General features: G+C 42.6%; 1 protein-coding gene and 1 non-coding gene across 5 annotated transcripts in view; one reads left to right on the top strand and one right to left on the bottom strand.

Moving 5' to 3' along the window:
* LOC106600601 (rho GTPase-activating protein 12) overlaps positions 1-23,204 on the top strand; it is a 140,834-nt gene that overhangs the window by 96,699 nt on the left and 20,931 nt on the right. For all 4 annotated transcript variants that reach the window (XM_014192092.3, XM_014192090.3, XM_014192094.3 and 1 more), the window contains exons 3-4: positions 19,318-19,461; positions 19,738-19,872. In XM_014192092.3, coding sequence (XP_014047567.2) covers positions 19,318-19,461; positions 19,738-19,872 — 279 coding nt within the window. The remainder of the gene's footprint in view (positions 1-19,317; positions 19,462-19,737; positions 19,873-23,204) is intronic.
* On the bottom strand, positions 14,410-14,483 carry trnae-uuc (transfer RNA glutamic acid (anticodon UUC)). The gene has a single exon. It is a non-coding gene; the product is annotated as a tRNA-Glu (tRNA).

Raw genomic sequence — 23,204 nt, 5'->3', positions numbered from 1 at the left:
GTGTCTTAAATAGCACCTTATTTTCTAGTACACTACTTTTTTACCAGGGGACGTAGGACTCTGGTCAAAAGTAGTGTACTACATTGGGAATAGGATGCCATTTTGGGTCACAGACAAGGATGAGCTGTGTCACTGGGGAACTCTGCTTGCAGGAAGGTAATCATGTCGGTATGGTAGTCCCATAGAATGACCATTTAGAATGAGAGAATTAGTGAATTAGAACTCATTCTAAGGGCCACTCCTCCCCCTGCACATTCATCACCACTCTGTGTAGGAGTACTTAGTGTTATGACTGTATGGGGCCTGTGTTCTGTTGCATTGACGGTTATCTGTGACATCAAATACACAGAATGGTAATTAAACCACTGTGTATTTTTGCATACATTACAGAAGACGTTGCCCCTAGACACTGATCTAAGCTCACGTAGTTATGTATTGTATTTCCTCCTTAAGTTTAGGGTTTGGGTATGCTGAGCTGATCCTATATCTGTGTGCCTACGGGGAACTTTTACCATCATGGTCTCATCTGATCTGAGTGGTCTCAGCTGGCCTTAGTGCCAGCCTCTGTAGACATGGAGCAATGCGATCTGACAGACAGACCTCAATCCTCTATGATGCCACACTGAAGGACAACCACTCCAACCAGTGAGAAGTCTGGTTGATGCCAGGGCAGAGTGACTGGCAGGGAAAAGGGCGATTCATAATAGGAAACCGTGCATAATAGTTTTGTCTGGCTGCTCAGTGGGAGAGGCTGTTGAACTGGGTTTGCCTTGCATCTGTAGGATTAGAAACAGGCTGCCATCTGCATGGCTGTCTAGAACCAAACCCAGTGTCTGGCTGTCTTTTAGTGCTTTGGCCCGGGTAGTGGGTACCCATGGCAGGTGCACTTTGAGAACACAGCCGACCACTCAGTAGGAGTCAGAGTATGGGAGCTGGAGCGGAGCGTGCCCGACTGGAGCGTGGAGCGAGATTCCCTAAGGCCGGCGTGTCGGCCTTCTCGCCCGTTCCAATTTTGCTCCAGTAGCGCTCACTTTCAGCAGCTCAGGGCATGCCCGGCCCAGCATGCATCTGTAGTCTACTTGTGTGCTGCTATAGCCCCTTGCTTTAGCTACTGTCATGGAGTTCGCTAAATATTTTCATTAAGAAGCTGATAAAACACATAGGTGCTAAATCAAGGTGACTTACAAAGATGAGGACCAAGAGGGAGTGTTGTGATGTAATGTCCACAACTAAAGAATCATTGTGGACTCTGAAAAGACACGTATCCCGAAAGCATGATGGTGTAACCTACTTATTGTGTGCACATGCTAAAAGAAAGGAACGAGGTGGGTAGACAACTGTTGTAGCAAAGTATTTATAAATAAAAAATCTGATCTCTTAAAGTTTAGTTCATTTTTGTTCTATTATCTATACAATAGGCCACAATTGATTTTTCCCACTATCAAGGAGCTTTCAATTTTGATTGGGTTATTTTGCCTAAAAACCTTTAGGCCTGGCTATATAAAAACAGCTTTACATCTCTGCCCACCTTGGCAAGAGTGGCTGAAAGGGTGTTTATCATCCCCAGTGGTTCTGCCAGTGAGGAGAGGATACTCTCTGCTGCTGGACTGCTCTACAGGCACCATCGCATGAGCCTGAAACCACAGACTGGCAAAACTTGTGTTTCTAAAAATGATTTCAAAGGCACTGTAGACTGAGCCTAATAAGGCATTTTTTGTTTAATTTGTATTTCTTTCTAAGTAAGTCACAACCTATATGCTCAATCGATAGACTATAATGATTTAGTACAATGAAATGTTGAGTGCTTTATGTCCCTAACAGCCTATTGTCGCACTCGCAAATGCTTCACAATGTATTGCTTTGTAGGCTATAGCATTGAAATAATTTAAATAATATAGCCTAAATAACTCTGTCTGTCTCCTGACCTATTTATATGCTGTTTAATATGACATTTGAAATGATGAGCGATTCTTACGTTGAGCTTTTCATGTTTATTCAATTACTTTTCATTCAAATCATTTGTGTTTGTTTCAATACTTCAAAACCAAATGGTAGGTCCAGGTAGTCACAAAAATAGATGGGTGTTGGTTAAATTATGATATTTAGGTATGGACCGCAGAGCGGTTTTTAGCAGAGCCGTTGGAAAGGAAGTGAAGCAATGAGAGGGATTTCCGACCGCTCTACTCCGCTCACATACTCTGGTTCAAGTCAATTATTTGGAGACCCAGCTGCACTCAACTAGTACAGTGTTTCCCGACTCCAGTCTTCAAGTACCCCCAACAGTACACATTTACAGTGTCGCACACCTCACTCAACTCATTGAGAGGCTTGATGATTAGTTGACTAGTTGAATCAGACCGGGGCTACAATATAAATGTGTACTGTTGTGGGAACTCGAGGACAGGAGTTGACAAACACTGCTGCAGTACATTAGAGCAACTGATGCTACTGTTTATGGTCAAACCTCACCTCAGCAGTAGGCTAAAGCATCCATGCCAAAACCAACTCTCTTGGTTTATCTCTCACAGTTTCACAGGTATGTCAATAGAATTCATCAATTGTGCAGTGATATGCGCTTAGGTCGGCGTCAGACTAGTGTTTTGGTACAGCTAACTTTCGCCTCCAGGCTATGTTCGTCAGTGTTGCGTCTTGCAGGCTCTAATGTGATAGGATCGTGTCTGTCACCTCACTACACTTGAGACTCTTCCCCCCCACCCCTCTCCTGTTCACCATTATCCTAACCTGGCCCAGTCAGATGATGAAGGGCTCTTACCTTGAGGAGAGTAAATTAGGCTTCTCTGCTTGTAGTACAGGAGCGTTTAATGTTGTGTGCCCGAACAGCCGAAAAACCCTTACCGAAAATAACTAGGGTTGCAAAATTCCAAGGATTTACAGGAGAATACCAGATTTCCTGCTTTGTCTTTCATGAAGAAAAGGCTTGTATTGAATCTGTGTTCATCGAGATGATGAAATGTAAAGAGAAAGATACAGGTAACTGCCAAGATAAAGGACACACCAACATTGTTTCTTAATAGGCTGTTGGGCCACCATGAGCCACCAGAACAGTGTGGAAGCACATGCTTTCAATATACTTTGTATCCCCAATTTACTCAAGTGTTTATTTGATTTTGTCTGTTACCTGTATATACATAGATTTGTCTTGGCTCCTTCAAGTTGTTGATGGTTGGCCCTGTCCTGAAGCAACAAGTTAACCTCGAACACTGCTGAGCCACTATGACCCACTGGACTGTAATGGTGTGTCACCAGTCCCCAGCCCAACACTGCAACAAACCTCAAACAGTAGCTGGAAGGATCCCCTCGTGGTGCAGTCTGAGAAGATCTTTAGTCAGTTGCTGCTGAGACACACACACACACACACAGACCCCCTGACGTTCAGACAAGCCCTGAGGGGAGACACACAGACATTGATCAGTAGGCAGCAGCTGCAGCAGCTGTGCTCTCAGACGCAGTCACACTCTGCTCAGTGTGTGTGTGTGTGTGAGATATAGAGGGACATTCACTGTAGGGACTGAAAGCCCGCCACAATGCACTGGGCATAAAGAATGCTGTACACACAACTGTCCTTCTTTCCAGTAGTGGGGACACACCAGCTATGGCTGCAATATGGTTAATGTTGCCTTGCTGTTGCCGCTGGAGCTACCGTAGCTATCACCTCAGCTGGGACTGCTAGGTCGCTATGGTGGTGGTTCACCTGCTGGGGTGACCAGATACTGTTCGCTACAGCCTAAGAACACTATACATATTTAGCTGAATGTTTGGCCGACTGGTTTTCTTTTGGCTTGTCTAAAAGAATGTCCTTTCTTCTCTCTTGACCAATTTGTATCAATAGTGGACTGGAGACAGGAACCATCCAGAACATAGATGGTACAAGTGGAGTTGGCTGGAAAATGGGGCTCTGTTTGCTCTCTGCCTTATTTAGCAGAGAGAAGAGGGTTGTGTCCCAAATGGCACCCTACTGTATTCCCTATGCAGTGCACTAGTTTTGATCAGAGCCATATAGGCAATGGTCAAAAATAGTGCACTTTATAGGGAATAGGGTGCCAATTGGAACGCAGAGTGGATTTAATGGTTCCCATAAACCAGTGTTTTCTGAATCTACAGTGACAGATCATCTATCCATCACTCGAGTCTAATACCCCTGGTCATAATGATTCGCCTTATAATGCAAAATATCAGGCTACTGTTTTCGCTTGCATATAATGATCAGTGTGTGCTAACTTCTAGCATCTATATATCCCTGCGTTATGAATGTATGCATGCATGCATATGTTATATGCGGCTTATCATATGCATGGCTGGTTTTGTGTAGAATCAGGTCTATGATGCTAATGGTAATGCTGCTGAGGTGAACCCTGAGTAGCCTACAGTGTCCAAACGGGAGAGGTTATGTTAGGTGAGATGAGGAGAGGTGGAGTTATAGTAGGTTAGGAAGAGGACGAGGAGAGGTAGTGTTACAGTAGGTTAGGTAGAGGATGAGATGAGGTAGTGTTACAGTAGGTTAGGTAGAGGATGAGAAGAGGTAGTGTTACAGTAGGTTAGGTAGAGGATGAGAAGAGGTAGTGTTACAGTGGGTCAGTTAGAGGAAGAGATGAGGTAGTGTTACAGTAGGTTAGGGAGAGGACGAGATGAGGTAGTGTTACAGTAGGTTAGGTAGAGGATGAGATGAGGTAGTGTTACAGTAGGTTAGGTAGAGTACGAGAAGAGGTAGTGTTACAGTAGGTTAGGTAAAGGACGAGAAGAGGTAGTGTTACAGTAGGTTAGGTAGAGGACGAGGAGAGGTAGTGTTACAGTGGGTCAGTTAGAGGACGAGATGAGGTAGTGTTGACAGTAGGTTAGGTAGAGGACGAGATGAGGCAGTGTTACAGTAGGTTAGGTAGAGGACAAAGAGAGCTAAGATGAGGTGGAGTTACGGTAGGTTAGGTAGAGGATGAGATGAGGTAACGTACCAGTTTAAAGTTTGGACACCTACTCATTCCACTGTATCACTATCTCCTCTCGTCCTCTAGCTAACCGACTGTAACACTACCTCATCTTACCTTTCCTCTTCTCATGCTCTACCTAACCTACTGTAACATCACCTCATCTTACAGTACCAGTCAAACGTTTGGACACAACTACTCATTCCAGGGTTTTTCTTTATTTTTACAATTTTCTACATTGTAGATAATAGTGAAGACATTCAAACTATGAAATAAGACATGTGGAATCATTTTACAGTTTATAAGTAGCCACCCTTTGCCTTGACGACAGCTTTGCACTTGACGACAGCTTTGCACACTCTTGGCATTCTCTCAATCAGCTTTATGAGGTAGTCACCTTGAATGCATTTCAATTAACAGGTGTGCCTTGTTTAATAGTTAATTTGTGGAATTTCTTTCCTTTTTAATGCATTTGAGCCAATCAGTTGTGTTGTGACAAGGTAGGGGTGGTATTACAGAAGATAGCCCTATTTGGTAAAAGACCAAGTCCATATTATGGCAAGAACAGCTCAAATAAGCAAAGCGAAAAGACACTCCATTACTTTAAGAGATGAAGGTCAGTCAATCCGGAACATTTCTAGAACTTTGAAAGTTTCTTCGAGTGCAGTTGCAAAAACCATCAAGCGCTATGATGAAACTGGCTCTCATGAGGACTGCCACAGGAAAGGAAGACCCAGAGTTACCTCTGCTGCAGAGGATAAGTTCATTAGAGTTACCAGACTCAGAAATTGCATCCCAAATAAATGCTTCACAGAGTTCAACTAAACAGCATCAACTGTTCAGAGGGGACTGCGTGAATCAGGCCTTCATGGTCGAATTGCTGCAAAGAAACCACTACTAAAGGACACCAATAAGAAGAAGAGACTTGCTTGGGCCAAGAAACACGAGCAATGGACATTAGACCGGTGGAAATCTGTCCTTTGGCCTGATGAGTCCAAATTTGAGATGTTTGCTTCCAACCGCTGTGTCTTTGTCAGACGCAGAGTAGGTGAACGGATGATCTCTGCGTGTGTGGTTCCCACTGTGAAGCATAGAGGAGGTGGTATGGGGGTGCTTTGCTGGTGACACTGTCTGTGATTATTTAGAATTCAAGGCACACTTAACCAGCATGGCTACCACAGCATTCTGCAGCGATATGCCATCCCATCTGGTTTGTGCTTAGTGGGACTATCATTTGTTTTTCAACAGGACATTGACCCAACACATCTCCAGGCTCTGTAAGGGCTATTTGACCAAGAAGGAGAGTGATGGAGTGCTGCATCAGATGAACTGACCTCCACAATCACCCGACCTCAAGCCAATTGAGATGGTTTGGGATGAGTTGGAATGCAGAGTGAAGGAAAAGCAGCCAACAAGTGCTCAGCATATGTGGGAACTCCTTCAAGACGGTTCCAGGTGAAGCTGGTTGAGAGAATGCCAAGTATGCAAAGCTGTCATCAAGGCAAAGGTTGGCTACTTTGAAGAATCTAAAATCTAAAATATATTTTTATTTGTTTAACACTTCTTTTGGTTACAACATGATTCCATGTGTGTTCTTTTATAATTTTGATGTCTTCACTATTATTTGACAATGTAGAAAGTTGTAAAAAATAAAGAAGAATCCTTCAATGAGTAGGTGTGTCCAAACCTTTGACTGGTACTATATATATATATATATATATATATATGGGATTGGAAATGAGGCAGACAATTACATTGATGGACTCCAAAATCCATCTGCAATATTAAAGCTGATCTACCCCCTTTTAAAAAAAGGTTATGTAGAGGACGAGGAGAGGTAAGATGAGGTGGTGTTACAGTAGGTTAGGTAGAGGAGAGGTAAGATGTGGGGATGTTACAGTAGGTTAGGTAGAGGACGAGAAGAGGTAAGATGATGTTACAGTATGTTATGTAGAGGATGAGAAGAGGTAAGATGATATTACAGTAGGTTAGGTAGAGGACGAGAAGAGGTAAGATGATGTTACAGTATGTTATGTAGAGGATGAGAAGAGGTAAGATGATATTACAGTAGGTTAGGTAGAGGACGAGAAGAGGTAATGTTACAGTAGGTTAGGTAGAGGAAGAGAAGAGGTAAGATGAGGTGACGTTACAGTAGGTTAGGTAGAGGACGAGAAGAGGTAGTGTTACAGTAGGTTAGGTAGAGGACGAGAAGAGGTAGTGTTACAGTAGGTTAGGTAGAGTACGAGAAGAGGTAGTGTTACAGTAGGTTAGGTAGGGGACGAGAAGAGGTAGTGTTACAGTAGGTTAGATAGAGGACGAGAAGAGGTAAGATGAGGATAGGTGGTGTTAGTACAGTACTTGGGTTACTCTTTTTGCCTGTGTCATCAAATCCAGCTCTCTGTGTGAATGAGGAAGAAGTAAAAGGGACAAGATATGTGTGTGTACATATGTGTACTTACCTTGCTTTTGTGTGCATGCTTATGTGTGATTTAGGTAAACCTGTACCACATGTTTGTTTGTTTGTGCACTCTCACTCCGAGAGTAGAGCAGGTTGCTGTGCAGCATTGGGGTTGTAGTACTGAAACTCCTGACTTCCACCATTTTTCTAGAGTCCTGCCCCCCTCCCCCCTTCCCTCCTCCCTCGCAGACCTATTAGAATCCTGTACGGAGAGAGACTGCCATCTCATGAATCTGCATATGAACTATTGGGTCCAAGTTACTCCCACTCTAAAATCTATCCTGTGATCAACTTTCTCTGTAGTGTCAACATTGTTTGGATTTATACTCTGGCTCAAAAGTAGATGATATGCTTTTATCCTGAAGATAGATGGTCTATTAATGAAACGACAAGTGGAAGGATTTATATATATATATATATATATATATATATATATATATATATATATATATATATATATATGATGTTTCAGTAGGTTAGGTAGAGGACGAGAAGAGGTAGTGTTACAGTAGGTTAGGTAGAGGACGAGATGAGGTAAGATGTTACAGTTGGTTAGGTAGAGGACGAGATGAGGTAAGATGATGTTACAGTAGGTTAGGTAGAGGACGAGAAGGGGTAAGATGAGGTGATGTTACAGTGTATGTATGTATGTATGTACACTGCTCAAAAAAATAAAGGGAACACTTAAACAACACAATGTAACTCCAAGTCAATCACACTTCTGTGAAATCAAACTGTCCACTTAGGAAGCAACACCGATTGACAATAAATTTCACATGCTGTTGTGCAAATGGAATAGACAACAGGTGGAAATTATAGGCAATTAGCAAGACACCCCCAATAAAGGAGTGGTTCTGCAGGTGGGGACAACAGACCACTTCTCAGTTCCTATGCTTCCTGGCTGATGTTTTGGTCACTTTTGAATGCTGGCGGTGCTTTCACTCTAGTGGTAGCATGAGACAGAGTCTACAACCCACACAAGTGGCTCAGGTAGTGCAGCTCATCCAGGATGGCACATCAATGCGAGCTGTGGCAAGAAGGTTTGCTGTGTCTGTCAGCGTAGTGTCCAGAGCATGGAGGTGCTACCAGGAGACAGGTCAGTACATCAGGAGACGTGGAGGAGGCCGTAGGAGGGCAACAACCCAGCAGCAGGACCGCTACCTCCGCCTTTGTGCAAGGAGGAGCAGGAGAAGCATTGCCAGAACCCTGCAAAATGACCTCCAGCAGGCCACAAATGTGCATGTGTCTGCTCAAACGGTCAGAAACAGACTCCATGAGGGTGGTATGAGGGCCCGACGTCCACAGGTGGGGGTTGTGCTTACAGCCCAACACCGTGCAGGACGTTTGGCATTTGCCAGAGAACACTAAGATTGGCAAATTCGCCACTGGCGCCCTGTGCTCTTCACAGATGAAAGCAGGTTCACACTGAGCACGTGACAGACGTGACAGAGTCTGGAGACGCCGTGGAGAACGTTCTGCTGCCTGCAACATCCTCCAGCATGACCGGTTTGGCGGTGTGTCAGTCATGGTGTGAGGTGGCATTTCTTTGGGGGGCCGCACAGCCCTCCATGTGCTCGCCAGAGGTAGCCTGACTGCCATTAGGTACCGAGATGAGATCCTCAGACCCCTTATGAGACCTAATGCTGGTGCGGTTGGCCCTGGGTTCCTCCTAATGCAAGACAATGCTAGACCTCATGTGGCTGGAGTGTGTCAGCAGTTCCTGCAAGAGGAAGGCATTGATGCTAGGGACTGGCCCCGCCCGTTCCCCAGACCTGAATCCAATTGAGCACATCTGGGACCTCATGTCTCGCTCCATCCACCAACGCCACGTTGCACCACTGACTGTCCAGGAGTTGGCGGATGCTCTAGTCCAGGTCTGGGAGGAGATCCCTCAGGAGACCATCCGCCACCTCATCAGGAGCATGCCCAGGCGTTGTAGGGAGATCATACAGGCACGTGGAGGCCACACACACTACTGAGCCTCATTTTGACTTGTTTTAAGGACATTACATCAAAGTTGGATCAGCCTGTAGTGTGGTTTTCCACTTTAATTTTGAGTGTGACTCCAAATCCAGACCTCCATGGGTTGATAAATTGGATTTCCATTGATTATTTTTGTGTGATTTTGTTGTCAGCACATTCAACTATGTAAAGAAAAAAGTATTTAATAAGATTATTTATTTCATTCAGATCTAGGATGTGTTGTTTAAGTGTTCCCTTTATTTTTTTGAGCAGTATATGTATGTATGTATGTGTGTGTGTGTGTGTGTGTGTGTGTGTGTATATGTATGTATATATATATATATATATATATATATATATAGGGCAGTCTAATATTAAGCTAATATATTCACTGTCACTGTTGGACCAATCTCCTCCTCCCTCTCCCCTCTCTCTCTCTCTCTGTCCCTCTGTCTCTTTATTTCTCTTCCTCCCTCTCTCCCTGAGTATGTGACTGTGGTTGGGTTAGCTGCAGCCAGAGGGTGAGAGTGGCCCACTCAGTATGCAGCAACAGCCCCACTGGCAGAAAAGCGAGTGAGAGAGCTGGAGAAGGAGGGTCACAGAGGGAAACAGAGTGGGAGGGAGAGAGGGAGAGAAACAAAAGTAGAGAAACTGAGAGACACAGAGAGAAAGACTGACACAGAGACACACACACAGAGGGAGAGAGAAAGACCCCTGCAGGTCTCCTATCTGGAATTGGCTGCATCAGCGCCCAGCAGCCCCCTGCAGCCCTCAGCCTAGGCTGTAATTAGGAGATTTGGAATGTGCTCATTGTTTATCCTGTCTGCTCCTAAATCAGTGGTGCTGCGTAATTGACTGCACTGCGGACAGTGTTGTGGCGTGCTGCAAGGGTACACTCATTCATTCTTTCAAATTACTTTGTGTGTGTTCGCTCTGGGATTTCAGTAGCTCTATCACTGTACAGCAGAAAAACTGAAGCTACAACTGTGTGGAATTACAGTATAATTGTCTAATCATTTCATTGAACACCCGTTTCCTTTAGTTACGTCTGTTCCGCAAGGGAGCACTATTGAGTCACCCAATGGCTGCATGTCAAATGGCACCATATTCCCAATGAAGTCCACTACTTTTGACCAGAGCTCAGTGGGCCCTGGTCAAAAGTCGTGCGTATTCTAGGGAATAGGGTGCCATTTAGGAAACAGCCATCGTTCAAGAGGTCAACCATTTTATGTCCCCTGCTCCAGTGGTCCCATTGTGTACTTCAGGGTTGAGACTGAGAGAGTATTGATCCAGAGCCCAGTCTGTCCAGTTAGTCTCCATGCTCCCAGATGTCCATCTGTCCACCAGTTGGTGGGCTCCATACAATACAATACAACTGATGACATGGAGTAAAAACATAAATGAACTTACGTGGCATACTGAGTGTGTCCCAAATGTCATCCTATACCCTATATAGTGCACTACTTTTAACCAGGTCTCTACGGACCAGTCTACAACTACTGTACCCAACTGCAAACTCTGGTACTGTTTGTTCAAATACCATTACCCCTAAGAACACATCCTGGATCAGTCATTTGTGTGTGTTCCATGGGTGGGACTTCAGGGTAATATGAAAGTGTAGACTAGTTGATTTCTCCATTGACGATTTAAAAACATAACTGTCACCTCAGAAGAAGGGCGGGGAAGGCTTAGCTGGGAGTTTCCTAACCACCATTGTTCCCTACAGTGAAATTACACACACACACAAACACTGCAGATGAATGATGATATTCTGTCTGGCTGAGAGAGAGAGAGGAGTGTTCCTGTGGTTTTGTGGCTGATCAAATGAGGATTCTATTTAACTGATGCTTAATGGCAGAGTCAGGCAGGACCTCCCCTTAGAGAACACACACACACACACACACACACACACACACACACACACACACACACACACACACACACACACACTGGATGGTTGGACAGAGAGCAGCGTGGCTTCCTGAGGGGTCGATTAGGACCAGAGAGCTATGAGACCCTTTACACTCGTACCCATATACGGGTTGAAAATGACAGATTTGGGCACTGATAAAAGACTACATTTGAACCTAGTGGCTGAACAGTAACATGCTAGACATGACGTCAGACCTCAGGCTCTGTGCTACACAGTGCTGTATGGGTTTTGTTGACAGCCGTTCAGAACTTGAGCCCCCTTCCCTCCCGTTTGTTGAGTGAGTGAGGAAAATGCTAATGTAATTTGTAAATTTAGATGTTGAGGATTATAATAAATACTCAAATCAAATGTATTTATATAGCCCTTCTTACATCAGCTGATATATCAAAGAGCTGTACAGAAACCCAGCCGAAAACCCCAAACAGCAAGCAATGCAGGTGTAGAAGCACGGTGGCTAGGAAAAACTCCCTAGAAAGGCCAAAACCTAGGAAGAAACCTAGAGAGGAAACAGGCTATGAGGGGTGGCCAGTCCTCTTCTGGTTGTGCTGGGTGGAGATTATAACAGAACATGGCCAAGATGTTCAAATGTTCATAATGGTCAAATAATAATAATCACAGAGAACAGGTCAGCGTTCCATAACCACAGGCAGAACAGTTGAAACTGGAGCAGCAGCACGGCCAGGTGGACTGGGGACAACAAGGAGTCATCATGCCAGGTAGTCCTGAGGCATGGTCCTAGGGCTCAGGTCCTCCGAGAGAGAGAAAGAAAGAGAGAATTAGAGAGGGCATACTTAAATTCACACAGGACACCGGATAAGACAGGAGAAATACTCCAGATATAACAGACTGACTCTAGCCCCCCAACACATAACCTACTGCAGCATAAATACTGGAGGCTGAGACAGGAGGGGTCAGGAGACACTGTGGCCCCATCCGATAATACTGCCAAACACTCTGAGTCCAAATGTGTACTTCACATTTCCATATAATAAAACTCATGTCATATACAATGTTGATGATCACTATGCTTGATGTACAGTTACAAGATGACATGGTGTCATACCCTGGGTTAGCCTAACACTGTAATATCGTATTTGATTGAATAGCTAGTCATGTTGGCAACAGAACAAGCTTTGAAATTATGCCCACCTGACCCAGATTTTGATTTATAATAGACCATTTTTGGATTGTGTTAAAACAGTAATTGTGTGATAGGGTTGTGTTCCAGCTAGGAGAGTTTAAAAAAACCACTTTATAGTTGAAGAATCTTCTTGGAGTCATAAAAGTGCATTGAAATGACATTGAAATGTGCACACTATGGAGAGGCGTGTGGCCCCTTGGAGACAGCAGTTAGACCCTTGTAATTGAGACATAACACAGTTTTCCTTCTGTATTTACTGTAGTTGCAGAGGGCCTTCCTTCTAAATTATTCATGTAACCAACTAAACCAAGTCAACGCCAACGGTTCAGTGTACAAAATACATTTTAGTGTTTCATTTCCTTTCTCGGCTGACTTCTTCCCTCGTTTCCCTTCCTTCCGGCCTTTTCCCTTTCGGTTTACTATTATTTACTTTATCATGGCTTTGGTGGTTGGATAATAAATACTGGTCAGCCGAGTGTTTACCTGTTGGCCTATTCCAAACCCGTTGTGGTTTAGAGAGACACGTTTTGAGAGAAGTTCCATTTTGGAACAGTTTAATTTATATGTCATTTCATAAATGCTCTTCTGATAAACACTTTATATAGCCTAGGGGTAGCCTAGTAGGGAACCAACCATTTTCCTGGTCAGGTCACCTTGTCCAGACAAACTCCTGGGGCCTCATTTATCAATCAGGCATGGGCACAAATATGTGCGTAAACCATGCGGGGGAGCATCTCCACACAAAGTGTGAGATTTATCAATATGACCGTTTGCTTGAGTGTGTGTAAATTTGCACATAGCCATGACCATGCATACACATGTTGCCAAGTGGTGGAATAAGGGAGCTGCTTTTCAAGCATAGCCTAGTGAATGGGGAAAATATACAGTGGTTGTTCCTTTAAAGGTTTAGAGCTTATGCCGCGACCGTTTGTGGTAGATGGTGGCAGATTGGTGGCAGATTCTCTGCCACTAGAGTCCTGCATCAGGCAACAACAACAGAAATTGCTGGCGGTGGTCCTGGAGTTGAGAGAGTACTTGGGTAAATACAATGGCGCAATTACACTTGGGCTTTTGGTTTCTATCCCCCTAAAAACAGACATAAATAATTCTAAATAACAAACTGACTTTATTTACCACAGTGTTAAAGAGTGATAGCCCCTCTATATAAAGTGAGTTTCTGAAACACGGAGTCCTTCTTTGCTGATGTGAAGAAGAAACTGAATGATAGACTCACTCATTTGTGGCTTTGGATCCAAATAAATAAGTACCAACATTCTTTCTGATAGTCTTTAATAAAGAAATGTTTTGACCAAGTTAATCTGCTGATGTTGTGTGTTCAAATTTTTTGTGACATTGTGGTTACATTGAAGTATGTAAACAAAATAAATCGAATAAATCCTATTCATAATGAATAATCAGAAGCTTGTAATTTTTCCTTAATTTATTTATTTAAGATTTTATTTTACATTTTTAGACAACACAAAACATACACAAACAACTACATCACACTTGCCCAGACCCACCTGCTCACACCCTCATCTCCAGCGTCCAATTCACTCTCCGCCACATGGCCTCAAACTGCACCATTTTGTTTCTCTTCGTCGCCCACACACACTTTCAACATTTGAATAATAAGGCATTTAAAAGGCTGACATTGATTGATTTTAATACTTCCGACAGACACATTTCTAACTCCACCCATAACTTTTTGGCATTCCCAGAAGACATGGATTATTATAACCTAATGAAAAATGAACCTGGTAATCTAAGACCTATGGGTTTAAACTTCTAAATGAATATATTGAAGATAGACTGAAACATTCACACCTCCATTAATGTACAGTCTAATAGCTCTGCGTGAAGAATCCCCCAATTTGTGCCACGGTTTAGACTACCGATAGATTTTTTACATTTAAGTCATTTAGCAGACTTAAGTAGTGAATGCATACATTTCATACATTTTTTTCTGCGTATTGGTCCCCCGTGGGAATTGAACCCACAACCCTGGCGTTGAAAACACCATGCTCTACCAACTGAGCCACACGGGACGCTGTGGTAAGTCAGAGTTTAGTACTATTGTAAAGTGTAGCCTAATGGCCAAAAAAGGTGCTTAATGGCTATTCGATGCTTAAGTATTCTAAAGTTTTATATTTCTAACTCCAAACCTCATGCAACCGCAAAATGTTGGATAAAGCATATACTTTACAGTATTTGTTCATCAACATCTTTATGCTTTCGTTAATAAAATAATGATAAAAAAGACTTTCAAAATGCAGATGTTTAATTCAACTACTGTACATTTTAGTTGCACTTCCCCCCCAAAGCTCCACGACCACGGGTACAACCTTGTTGAGATGATCATTGTATTTGTTGCATTGTTGTATCGTCAGTTTCTCAAGCCAAAACCTCTTAATGGCCTTCACCAGTTTGTCTTTGCTTATAGGCTTGGCAGAGTTACGGATGAATGTTTTCAGTTGATGCCAAACATGTTCGATCGGGTTTAAATCAGGAGACTTACATGTACAGATGAAAACATTTTTTTTTTAGATATACTGTAGGCCTACTGTATGCGAGGTGAGTCTCACTTGTGTTGGGTAATGTGCTGTTAAAAGTGTTACTCTGCTGACGCATTGAAGAGGGCGAGGAACGAGATGGTGTCACAATCCATGCCAGGCACACCTGTGAGCTCTGGAACTCCACCTCCATCAGGCAGAGTCAACAAACGTGGCGGGTTCGTCAGGTTGTCGGTTCATCCTGACATTTCCATTCCATTTCTGACAACAGAACTTGACAAACTGCTCACAAGACACAGCAAGGGCCGTCCAGACCGTTATGCTGTTCTGCTATTCCAAGGATGTGTAACCGAAGAGAGATACCACGAGTGGACACAGAACACCAACTGGGATGGATCCTGAGGCAAATGTGGCTTACCAGTGAACCTCCGAGTGTTCATCATTAATACTGTGTCTCAGAAGTTTCTGTCCATGACTGATGCAACCCGAAAAAGCATTAAAGACGGAGTTAATGAGTACTTGAGGTCACCAAGAAAGTCTGGACATGGCCTGCTCTCCCTTATTGAAGGAATTAGGCACTTTACTATGATGGCTACAGTAAACATCTCATTGTCCTGTTGGTTTTTGTCAGACTGAACAGTAGCCTAATAAGCATATACATTTTAAAACAGTTTTTAGTTTTTATCTCGAATTCAGTAATATATTTGTATGACTGTAGATGCTGTGTAATTTTAGAATACACTTCTCGGTTTACAGTAGTGATGGACAGCTGGAGGTATTTAGAATAAAAAAGATCCAACAGTTGTTTTTCACAAGTGTAGCAGGTTGTGAACAACGTTTCCACTCCAAGAATGTGAATGGTAAATGACTGTAATTAATACATTCATTCAACACATTGGAATACAAAAGAAGCCATCCACCCATGATGGTCTATTAGCAGGACAATAGAGTCTTGGCAAGAAGGACATCAAGGAGGAGGGTAGGAAGAGCATTGTAATTAAAGACACCACACAGTAGCCTAATAAACATATGCATTTTGAAATAGTAAAAAAAAAAATTGAATTCAATAATATATTCCTATCACGGTAGATGCTGTGTTTTTGGTTGATGACAAAGCCATAAAGCCTCTGCTACTAAACACAGTTAACCTCTCTGGGCTAGGTGGGACAAATTCGTCCCACCTACGCAACAGCCAGTTGAATCCCGTGGCGCGATTTTCAAATACCTTAGAAATACTATTACTTCAATTTCTCAAACATATGACTATTTTACAGCATTTTAAAGACAAGACTCTCATTAATCTAACCACACTGTCCGATTTCAAAAAGGCTTTACAACGAAAGCAAAACATTAGATTATGTCAGCAGAGTACCCAGCCAGAAATAATCAGACACCCATTTTTCAAGCTAGCATATAATGTCACAAAAACCCAAACCACAGCTAAATGCAGCACTAACCTTTGATGATCTTCATCAGATGACAACCCTAGGACATTATGTTATACAATACATGCATGTTTTGTTCAATCAAGTTCATATTTGTATCAAAAACCAGCTTTTTACATTAGCATGTGACGTTCAGAACTAGCATACCCCCCGCAAACTTCCGGGGAATTTGCTAACAATTTACTAAATTACTCACGATAAACGTTCACAAAAATCATAACAATTATTTTAAGAATTATAGATACAGAACTCCTCGATGCACTCGATATGTCCGATTTTAAAATAGCTTTTTGGTGAAAGCACATTTTGCAATATTCTAAGTACATAGCCCAGCCATCACGGGCTAGCTATTTAGACACCCAGCAAGTTTAGCCTTCACCAAAATCAGATTTACTATTACAAAAGTTTGATTACCTTTGTTGTCTTCGTCAGAATGCACTCCCAGGACTTCTACTTCAATAACAAATGTTGGTTTGGTCCCAAAATAATCCATCGTTATATCCAAATAGCGGCGTTTTGTTCATGCGTTCCAGACACTATCCGAAATGGTTAATCAGGGTCGCGAGCATGGCGCAATTCGTGACAAAAAGAATCTAAATATTCCATTACCGTACTTCGAAGCATGTCAACCGCTGTTTAAAATCCATTTTTATGCCATTTTTCTCGTAAAAAAGCGATAATATTCCGACCGGGAATCTCCTTTTAGGTAAACAGAGGAAAGAAATCAAAGTTTTCGGTCGACGCGGGCACGAGCCAGAGTCTCACAGTACTGTAACCAGCCACTACCCAAACGCGCTACTTTGTTTCAGCCAGAGCCTGCAAAGCACGATTCAGCTTTTTGCCGCCTTCTGAGAGCCCATGTGAGCCGTAGGAAGTGTCACGTAACAGCGGAGACCCTTTGTAATGGATAGAGATAATCAAGAAGGGGAAGAAATGGTCAGACAGGGTACTTCCTGTACAGAATCTTCTCAGGTTTTGACCTGCCATTTGAGTTCTGTTATACTCACAGACACCATTCAAACAGTTTTAGAAACTTTGGAGTGTTTTCTATCCAAATCTACTAATTATATGCATATTCTCATTTCTGGGTAAGAGTAGTAACCAGTTTAAATCGGGTACGTTTTTTATCCGGCCGTGAAAATACTGCCCCCTAGCCCCAACAGGTTAACCTCTATGGGCTAGCGTCCCACCTACTCAACAGCCAGTTTAATCCCATGGCGCTATATTCAAATACCTCAAAAATGCAAAAACTTCAATTTTTCAAACATATGACTATTTTACACCTTTTTAAAGACAAGACTCTCGTTAATCTAACCACACTGTCCGATTTCAAAAAGGCTTTACAACGAAAGTAAAACATTAGATTATGTCAGCAGAGTACCCAGCCAGAAATAATCAGACACCCATTGTTCAAGCTAGCATATAATATCAAAAACCAGCTTTTGACATTAGCATGTGACTAGCATTCCCACCGAACACTGCCGTTGAATTTACTAAATTACTCACGATAAACGTTCACAAGAAGCATAACAATTATTTTAAGAATTATAGATACAGAACTCCTCTATGCACTCGATATGTCCGATTTTAAAATAGCTTTTCGGTGAAAGCACATTTTACAATATTCTCAGTAGATAGCCCGGCATCACAGGGCTAGCTATTTAGACACCCAGCAAGTTTAGCACTCACCAAAGTCAGATTTACTGTAAGAAAAATGTTATTACCTTTGCTGTTCTTCGTCAGAATGCACTCCCAGGACTTCTACTTCAATAACAAATGTTGGTTTGGTCCCAAATAATCCATTGTTATATCCAAATAGCGGCGTTTTGTTCGTGCGTTCAAGACACTATCCGAAAGGGTAAATAAGGGTGACGAGCACGGCGCATTTCGTAACAAAAAATGTCTAAATATTCCATTACCGTACTTCGAAGCATGTGAACCGCTGTTTAAAATCAATTTTTATGCCATTTTTCTCGTAAAAAAGCGATTATATTCCGACCGGGAATCTGCGTTTAGGTAAAAAGAGGAAAGAAAATAAAGCACGGGGTCGACTCGGGCACGCGCCTAAGCCCATTGTCCTCTGATCGGCCACTTGCCAAACGCGATAATGTGTTTCAGCCAGAGGCTGCTTCGATATCATTCAGCTTTTTCCCGGGCTCTGAGAGCCTATGGGAGCCGTAGGAAGTGTCACGTTACAGCAAAGATCCTCAGTCTTCAATAAAATGAGCCAAGATGAACAACAACTTGTCAGACAGGCCACTTCCTGTTCAGAATCTTCTCAGGTTTTTGCCTGCCATATGAGTTCTGTTATACTCACAGACACCATTCAAACAGTTTTAGAAACTTTAGGGTGTTTTCTATCCAAAGACAATAATTATATGCATATTCTAGTTACTGGGCAGGAGTAGTAACCAGATTAAATCGGGTACGTTTTTTATCCGGCTGTGTCAATACTGCCCCCTAGCCCTAACAGGTTAAAGCAACATCTCAAGACATCAGTCAGGAAGTGAAAACTTGGTCGCAAATGGGTCTTCCAAATGGACAATGTTTCGCAATGCAAATAGCCAAGGTCAAACACGAGCACTGAGGCTAAGAACAATTGGTATATATCAATGGTGATCTCCTATTGTTTGATAAATCACTTTTTCTATGCCTACGAACATTCAAAATTCCATTAAGTAGGATTTCAGAATAGTTTCTACGCAATATTGATAAATGAGGCCCCTGACCCTTTCTATAAAGGACCCGACCTCAACATAGCGAAGGTCAGCTGTATGCAAAAGGGGAACTTTCCTTCACTTGCTATCGCCGGACTCTGCTGTTGGTTTGCGGAAGCTCGTTCTTCCACTCCCTCATCTCTCCTCCACTGTCTCTATTAAACAAGCCATTCAACAACACCTCTCTCGCTCTTTCCCTCTGCTCCAGACTGTCTCTCCATCGGTTCAGGGTGGTAGACCGGAGTCTCCTGTCTACTCTAACCTTCAGGAGCTGAAGATCTCTCGGTCAAGCCTACCTCCCAACCCCTCCAGCTCCCCACTGCATGTCCTGGGGGACTGGGAGACACACAAGGTCTGTACTGTCACTGTGTCATGTATTGTAACTTACGTATCATCTAAGAATGCCGCCCAAATGGTACCCTATTCCCTATTTAGTGCACTACTTTTCACCATTGCCCAGCTATATAAGGAATAGGGTGCTGTTTGGGATGCAGCCTATATCATGTTGCCTGGCATATGTTTCTTTGTCATTTTACTGTTTTTAACCATGAGCTGAAGACAAATGGCAATTTGTTTATGAAATATTTTAATGGACAATTCAAGATTTTAAATTCAATTAAATTCCAAGGACCAGAACGGCAGACACTACTACTTCAACCGCGCCACCCAGGAGCGGACATGGAAGCCCCCCCGAGCCAAGGACGCTAGCAGTGGTAGCAGCAGCCGGGGGGAGACTCACAGCAAAAGCACTGGGGAGGCAGAGGTATGTAGATACTGGGACATATACTGTATATTGAAAACACACACACATACTTACTCAAACACACATTCAGGCATAGACACAAGCAAATGCAAACGCATGCATGAACACTAATGGGGTATGTGCTTGTACTCTCATAAGCCCATCCAAACGCATTCGACAGAAAGAATCACTGGTGCATTCTGGCAGTATCACAGTTATCTTTTGGAATGGTTTGCAGAACACCACACTGCCATCTTGTGGCCAGAAGCACTCAGTGTTCCTTAAACTGTGACTGTTGTGGGCTATGTCACTGCAGTATTTTAATTTTCATGTCTAACTCTCGACACCCGGTCACAATCTTCAGAGCAGGGCTCAGTGAAATACTGTATGGGATCTCTGGCTCTCTGTGCTTTTCAAACCTGTGTTCAAATACTGTTTGAAATCATGCAAAAAAAATGTATATGTGCTTGATTGAGTTTGCCTGGCTAGAGTCGAAGTTTGATTTGATTTGTCTGTGAACATAAATATAATTAGCATCAAAAAATCCCCTATCAAAATCCGTCTGTTTCAGCTAGAGATATTGGCACAGTTACTCCAGCACTTTGGATTTGAAATAATACAATGACTATGAGGTTAAAGTGCAGACTGTCAGCTTTATTTTGAGGGTATTTTCATCCATATCAGGTGAACCGTTTAGAAATTACAGCACGTTTTGTACATAGTCCCCCCATTTTAGGTTACCAAGAGTATTGGGACAAGTTTAGTATTTGTTCCCATATTCCTAGCACGCAATGATTACATCAAGCTTGTGACTACAAACTTGTTGGATGCATTTCCTGTTTGTTTTAGTTGTGTTTTTCCTATTCTTTTGTGCCAAATATCAATTGTATATTAAGTAATGTATTGTGTCATTTTGGAGTCACTTTTATTGTAAATAAGAATAGAATATGTTTCTTAACACTTCTACATTAATGTAGATGCTACCATGATTACGGATAGTCTTGAATTAATTTAGAATAAAGATGAGTGCGAAAGTTACAGATGCACAAATGTCATACCCCTCACCATTACAATAACAGGGGAGGTTAGCAGTTTTGTGGGTTATGATATTTGTGGGTCTATACTCATCACGATTCATTCAGTGATAATACACAGCCAATGTCTCCATCCACCCCCCCAATACTCCCAGAAACAATGTTTCCCACCCCTCCGGGCCTCAATTACGGCAGTGCAATCGTCTCTGATTGATTGAGAGATTCAAGGAGCTATTATTGTTATGTAACATAATAGATGCAAAGCATAGATATTTACATTCATGCACTTCTAAGTGAAGTTTGTAACTTTGCCCCAGAAGCATTTAACTGCAAGGCACTCACACATCATATGGAGGAATGTGCCTACCTGATTTAGGGGACACAGTGAACAGTTGGGAGTTGGGGCCAAATTCATCGTAAAACGTTTCCTTGGTGTTAAACACAGTCTGTGAACAAACGTAAAATGTATAAACGTTGACCTTTTCCACATTTTGTTAAGTTACAGCCTTATTCTAAAATGGATTCAATCATTTTCCCCCCCCCCATCAATCTACACACAATACCCCATAATGACAAAGCAAAAACAGGTTTTTAGACATGAAAATATCACATTTACATAAGTATTCATACCCTTTACTCAGTACTTTGTCAAAGCACCTTTGGCAGCGATTACAGCCTTGAGTGTTCTTGGGTATGACGCAAAAAGCTTTGGGGAGTTTCTCCCATTCTTCTTTGCAAATCCTCTCAAGCTCTGTCAGGTTGGTTGGGAGTGTTGCTGCACAGCTATTTTCAGGTCTCTCCAGAGATGTTCGATTGGGCCACTCAAGGACATTCAGAGACTTGTCCCGAAGCCACTCCTGCGTTGTCATGGCTGTGTGCTTAGGGTCTGGGTCCTGTTTGGAAGTTGAACCTTCGCCCCCAGTCTGAGGTCCTGACTGCTCTGGAGCAGGTTTTCATCAAGGATCTCTTTGCACTTTGCTCTGTTCATCTTTCCCTCGATCCTGACTAGTCTCCCAGTCCCTGCAGCCGAAAAACATCCCCACAGCATGATGCCAACACCATGCTTCACCCTAGGGATGGTGCCAGGTTTCCTCCAGACGATTTGGCATTCAGGCCAAATCTTGGTTTAATCAGACCAGATAATCTTGTTTCTCATGATCTGAGAGTCCTTTAGGTGTCCTTTGTCAAACTCCATGTGGGCTGTCATGTGCCTTTTACTGAAGAGTGGGCTTTCATCTGGCCACTCTACAATAAAGGCCTGATTTGGTGGAGTGCTTCAGAGATGGTTGTCCTTCTAGAAGGTTCTCCCATCTCCACAGAGGAACTCTGGAGCGCTGTAAGAGTGAACATTGGGTTTTTGGTCACCTCCCTGACCAAGGCCCTTCTCCCTGGATTGCTCAGTTTGGCACGGCGGCCAGCTCTAGGAAGAGTCTTGGTGGTTCCAAACTTCTTCCATTTAAGAATGATGAAGGCCACTGTGTATTTGGGGACCTTCAATGCTGCTGAAATGTTTTGGTACACTTCCCCAGATCTGTACCTTGACACAATCCTGTCTCTGAGCTCTATGGACAATTCCTTCGACCTCATGGCTTAGTTTTTTGCTCGAACAGGCACTGTCAACTGTGGGACCTCATATAGACAGGTGTGTTCCTTTCCAAATCATGTCGAATCAATTGAATTTACAACAGGTGGACTCCAATCAAGTTGTAGAAACATCTCAAGGATGATCAGTGGAAACAGGAGTTTAATATTGAGTCTCATAGCAAAGGTGTTTCTGTTTTTATTTTTAATACATTTGCAAACATTTCTAAAATCCTGTTTTTGCTTTGTCCTTATGGGGTATTGTGTGTAGATTGATGAGGAAAACAATTAATTTAATATATTATAGAATAAGGCTGTAACTTAACAAAATGTGACGCTCTCCAGATTGCAAGGCGTTATGGTGTAATATTGGCACATGAGCATGACATTTTGAATCCCAGTTACACTGTATTTCAATTTTGCGACAAATAGAAATGATGTGAGAAATAATAGGACCAAAGCGTATTTTACATTGTGTAAGTGATATTTCAGTGAAGAACACCTCTTCCAGGGATATAGGAGACACCATAGTTCTCTCTATACTCAGCCAGGGTGTAGAAGAATCATGACTAAACCAATTTAGGATGGGATGAAATGCTAGAGCCTGGAAATACCATTTTAAAGTTTGGTACAGATAGTCCTTTTCCTCTTTGCGAGTTTGTTAATTTTATTCGGGCTTGATTACCTTGCTATATACATTTTGAAACTGCACTATGGATTGTATCCCAATAGCCAGAA

The sequence above is a fragment of the Salmo salar genome, chromosome 03 (genome assembly GCF_965601325.2).
Source record: "Salmo salar chromosome 03, fSalSal1, whole genome shotgun sequence".
Classification (NCBI taxonomy): domain Eukaryota; kingdom Metazoa; phylum Chordata; class Actinopteri; order Salmoniformes; family Salmonidae; genus Salmo; species Salmo salar.
Note: the sequence above shows the minus strand (reverse complement) of the source record. Positions and strands in the feature narration are given on the sequence as shown.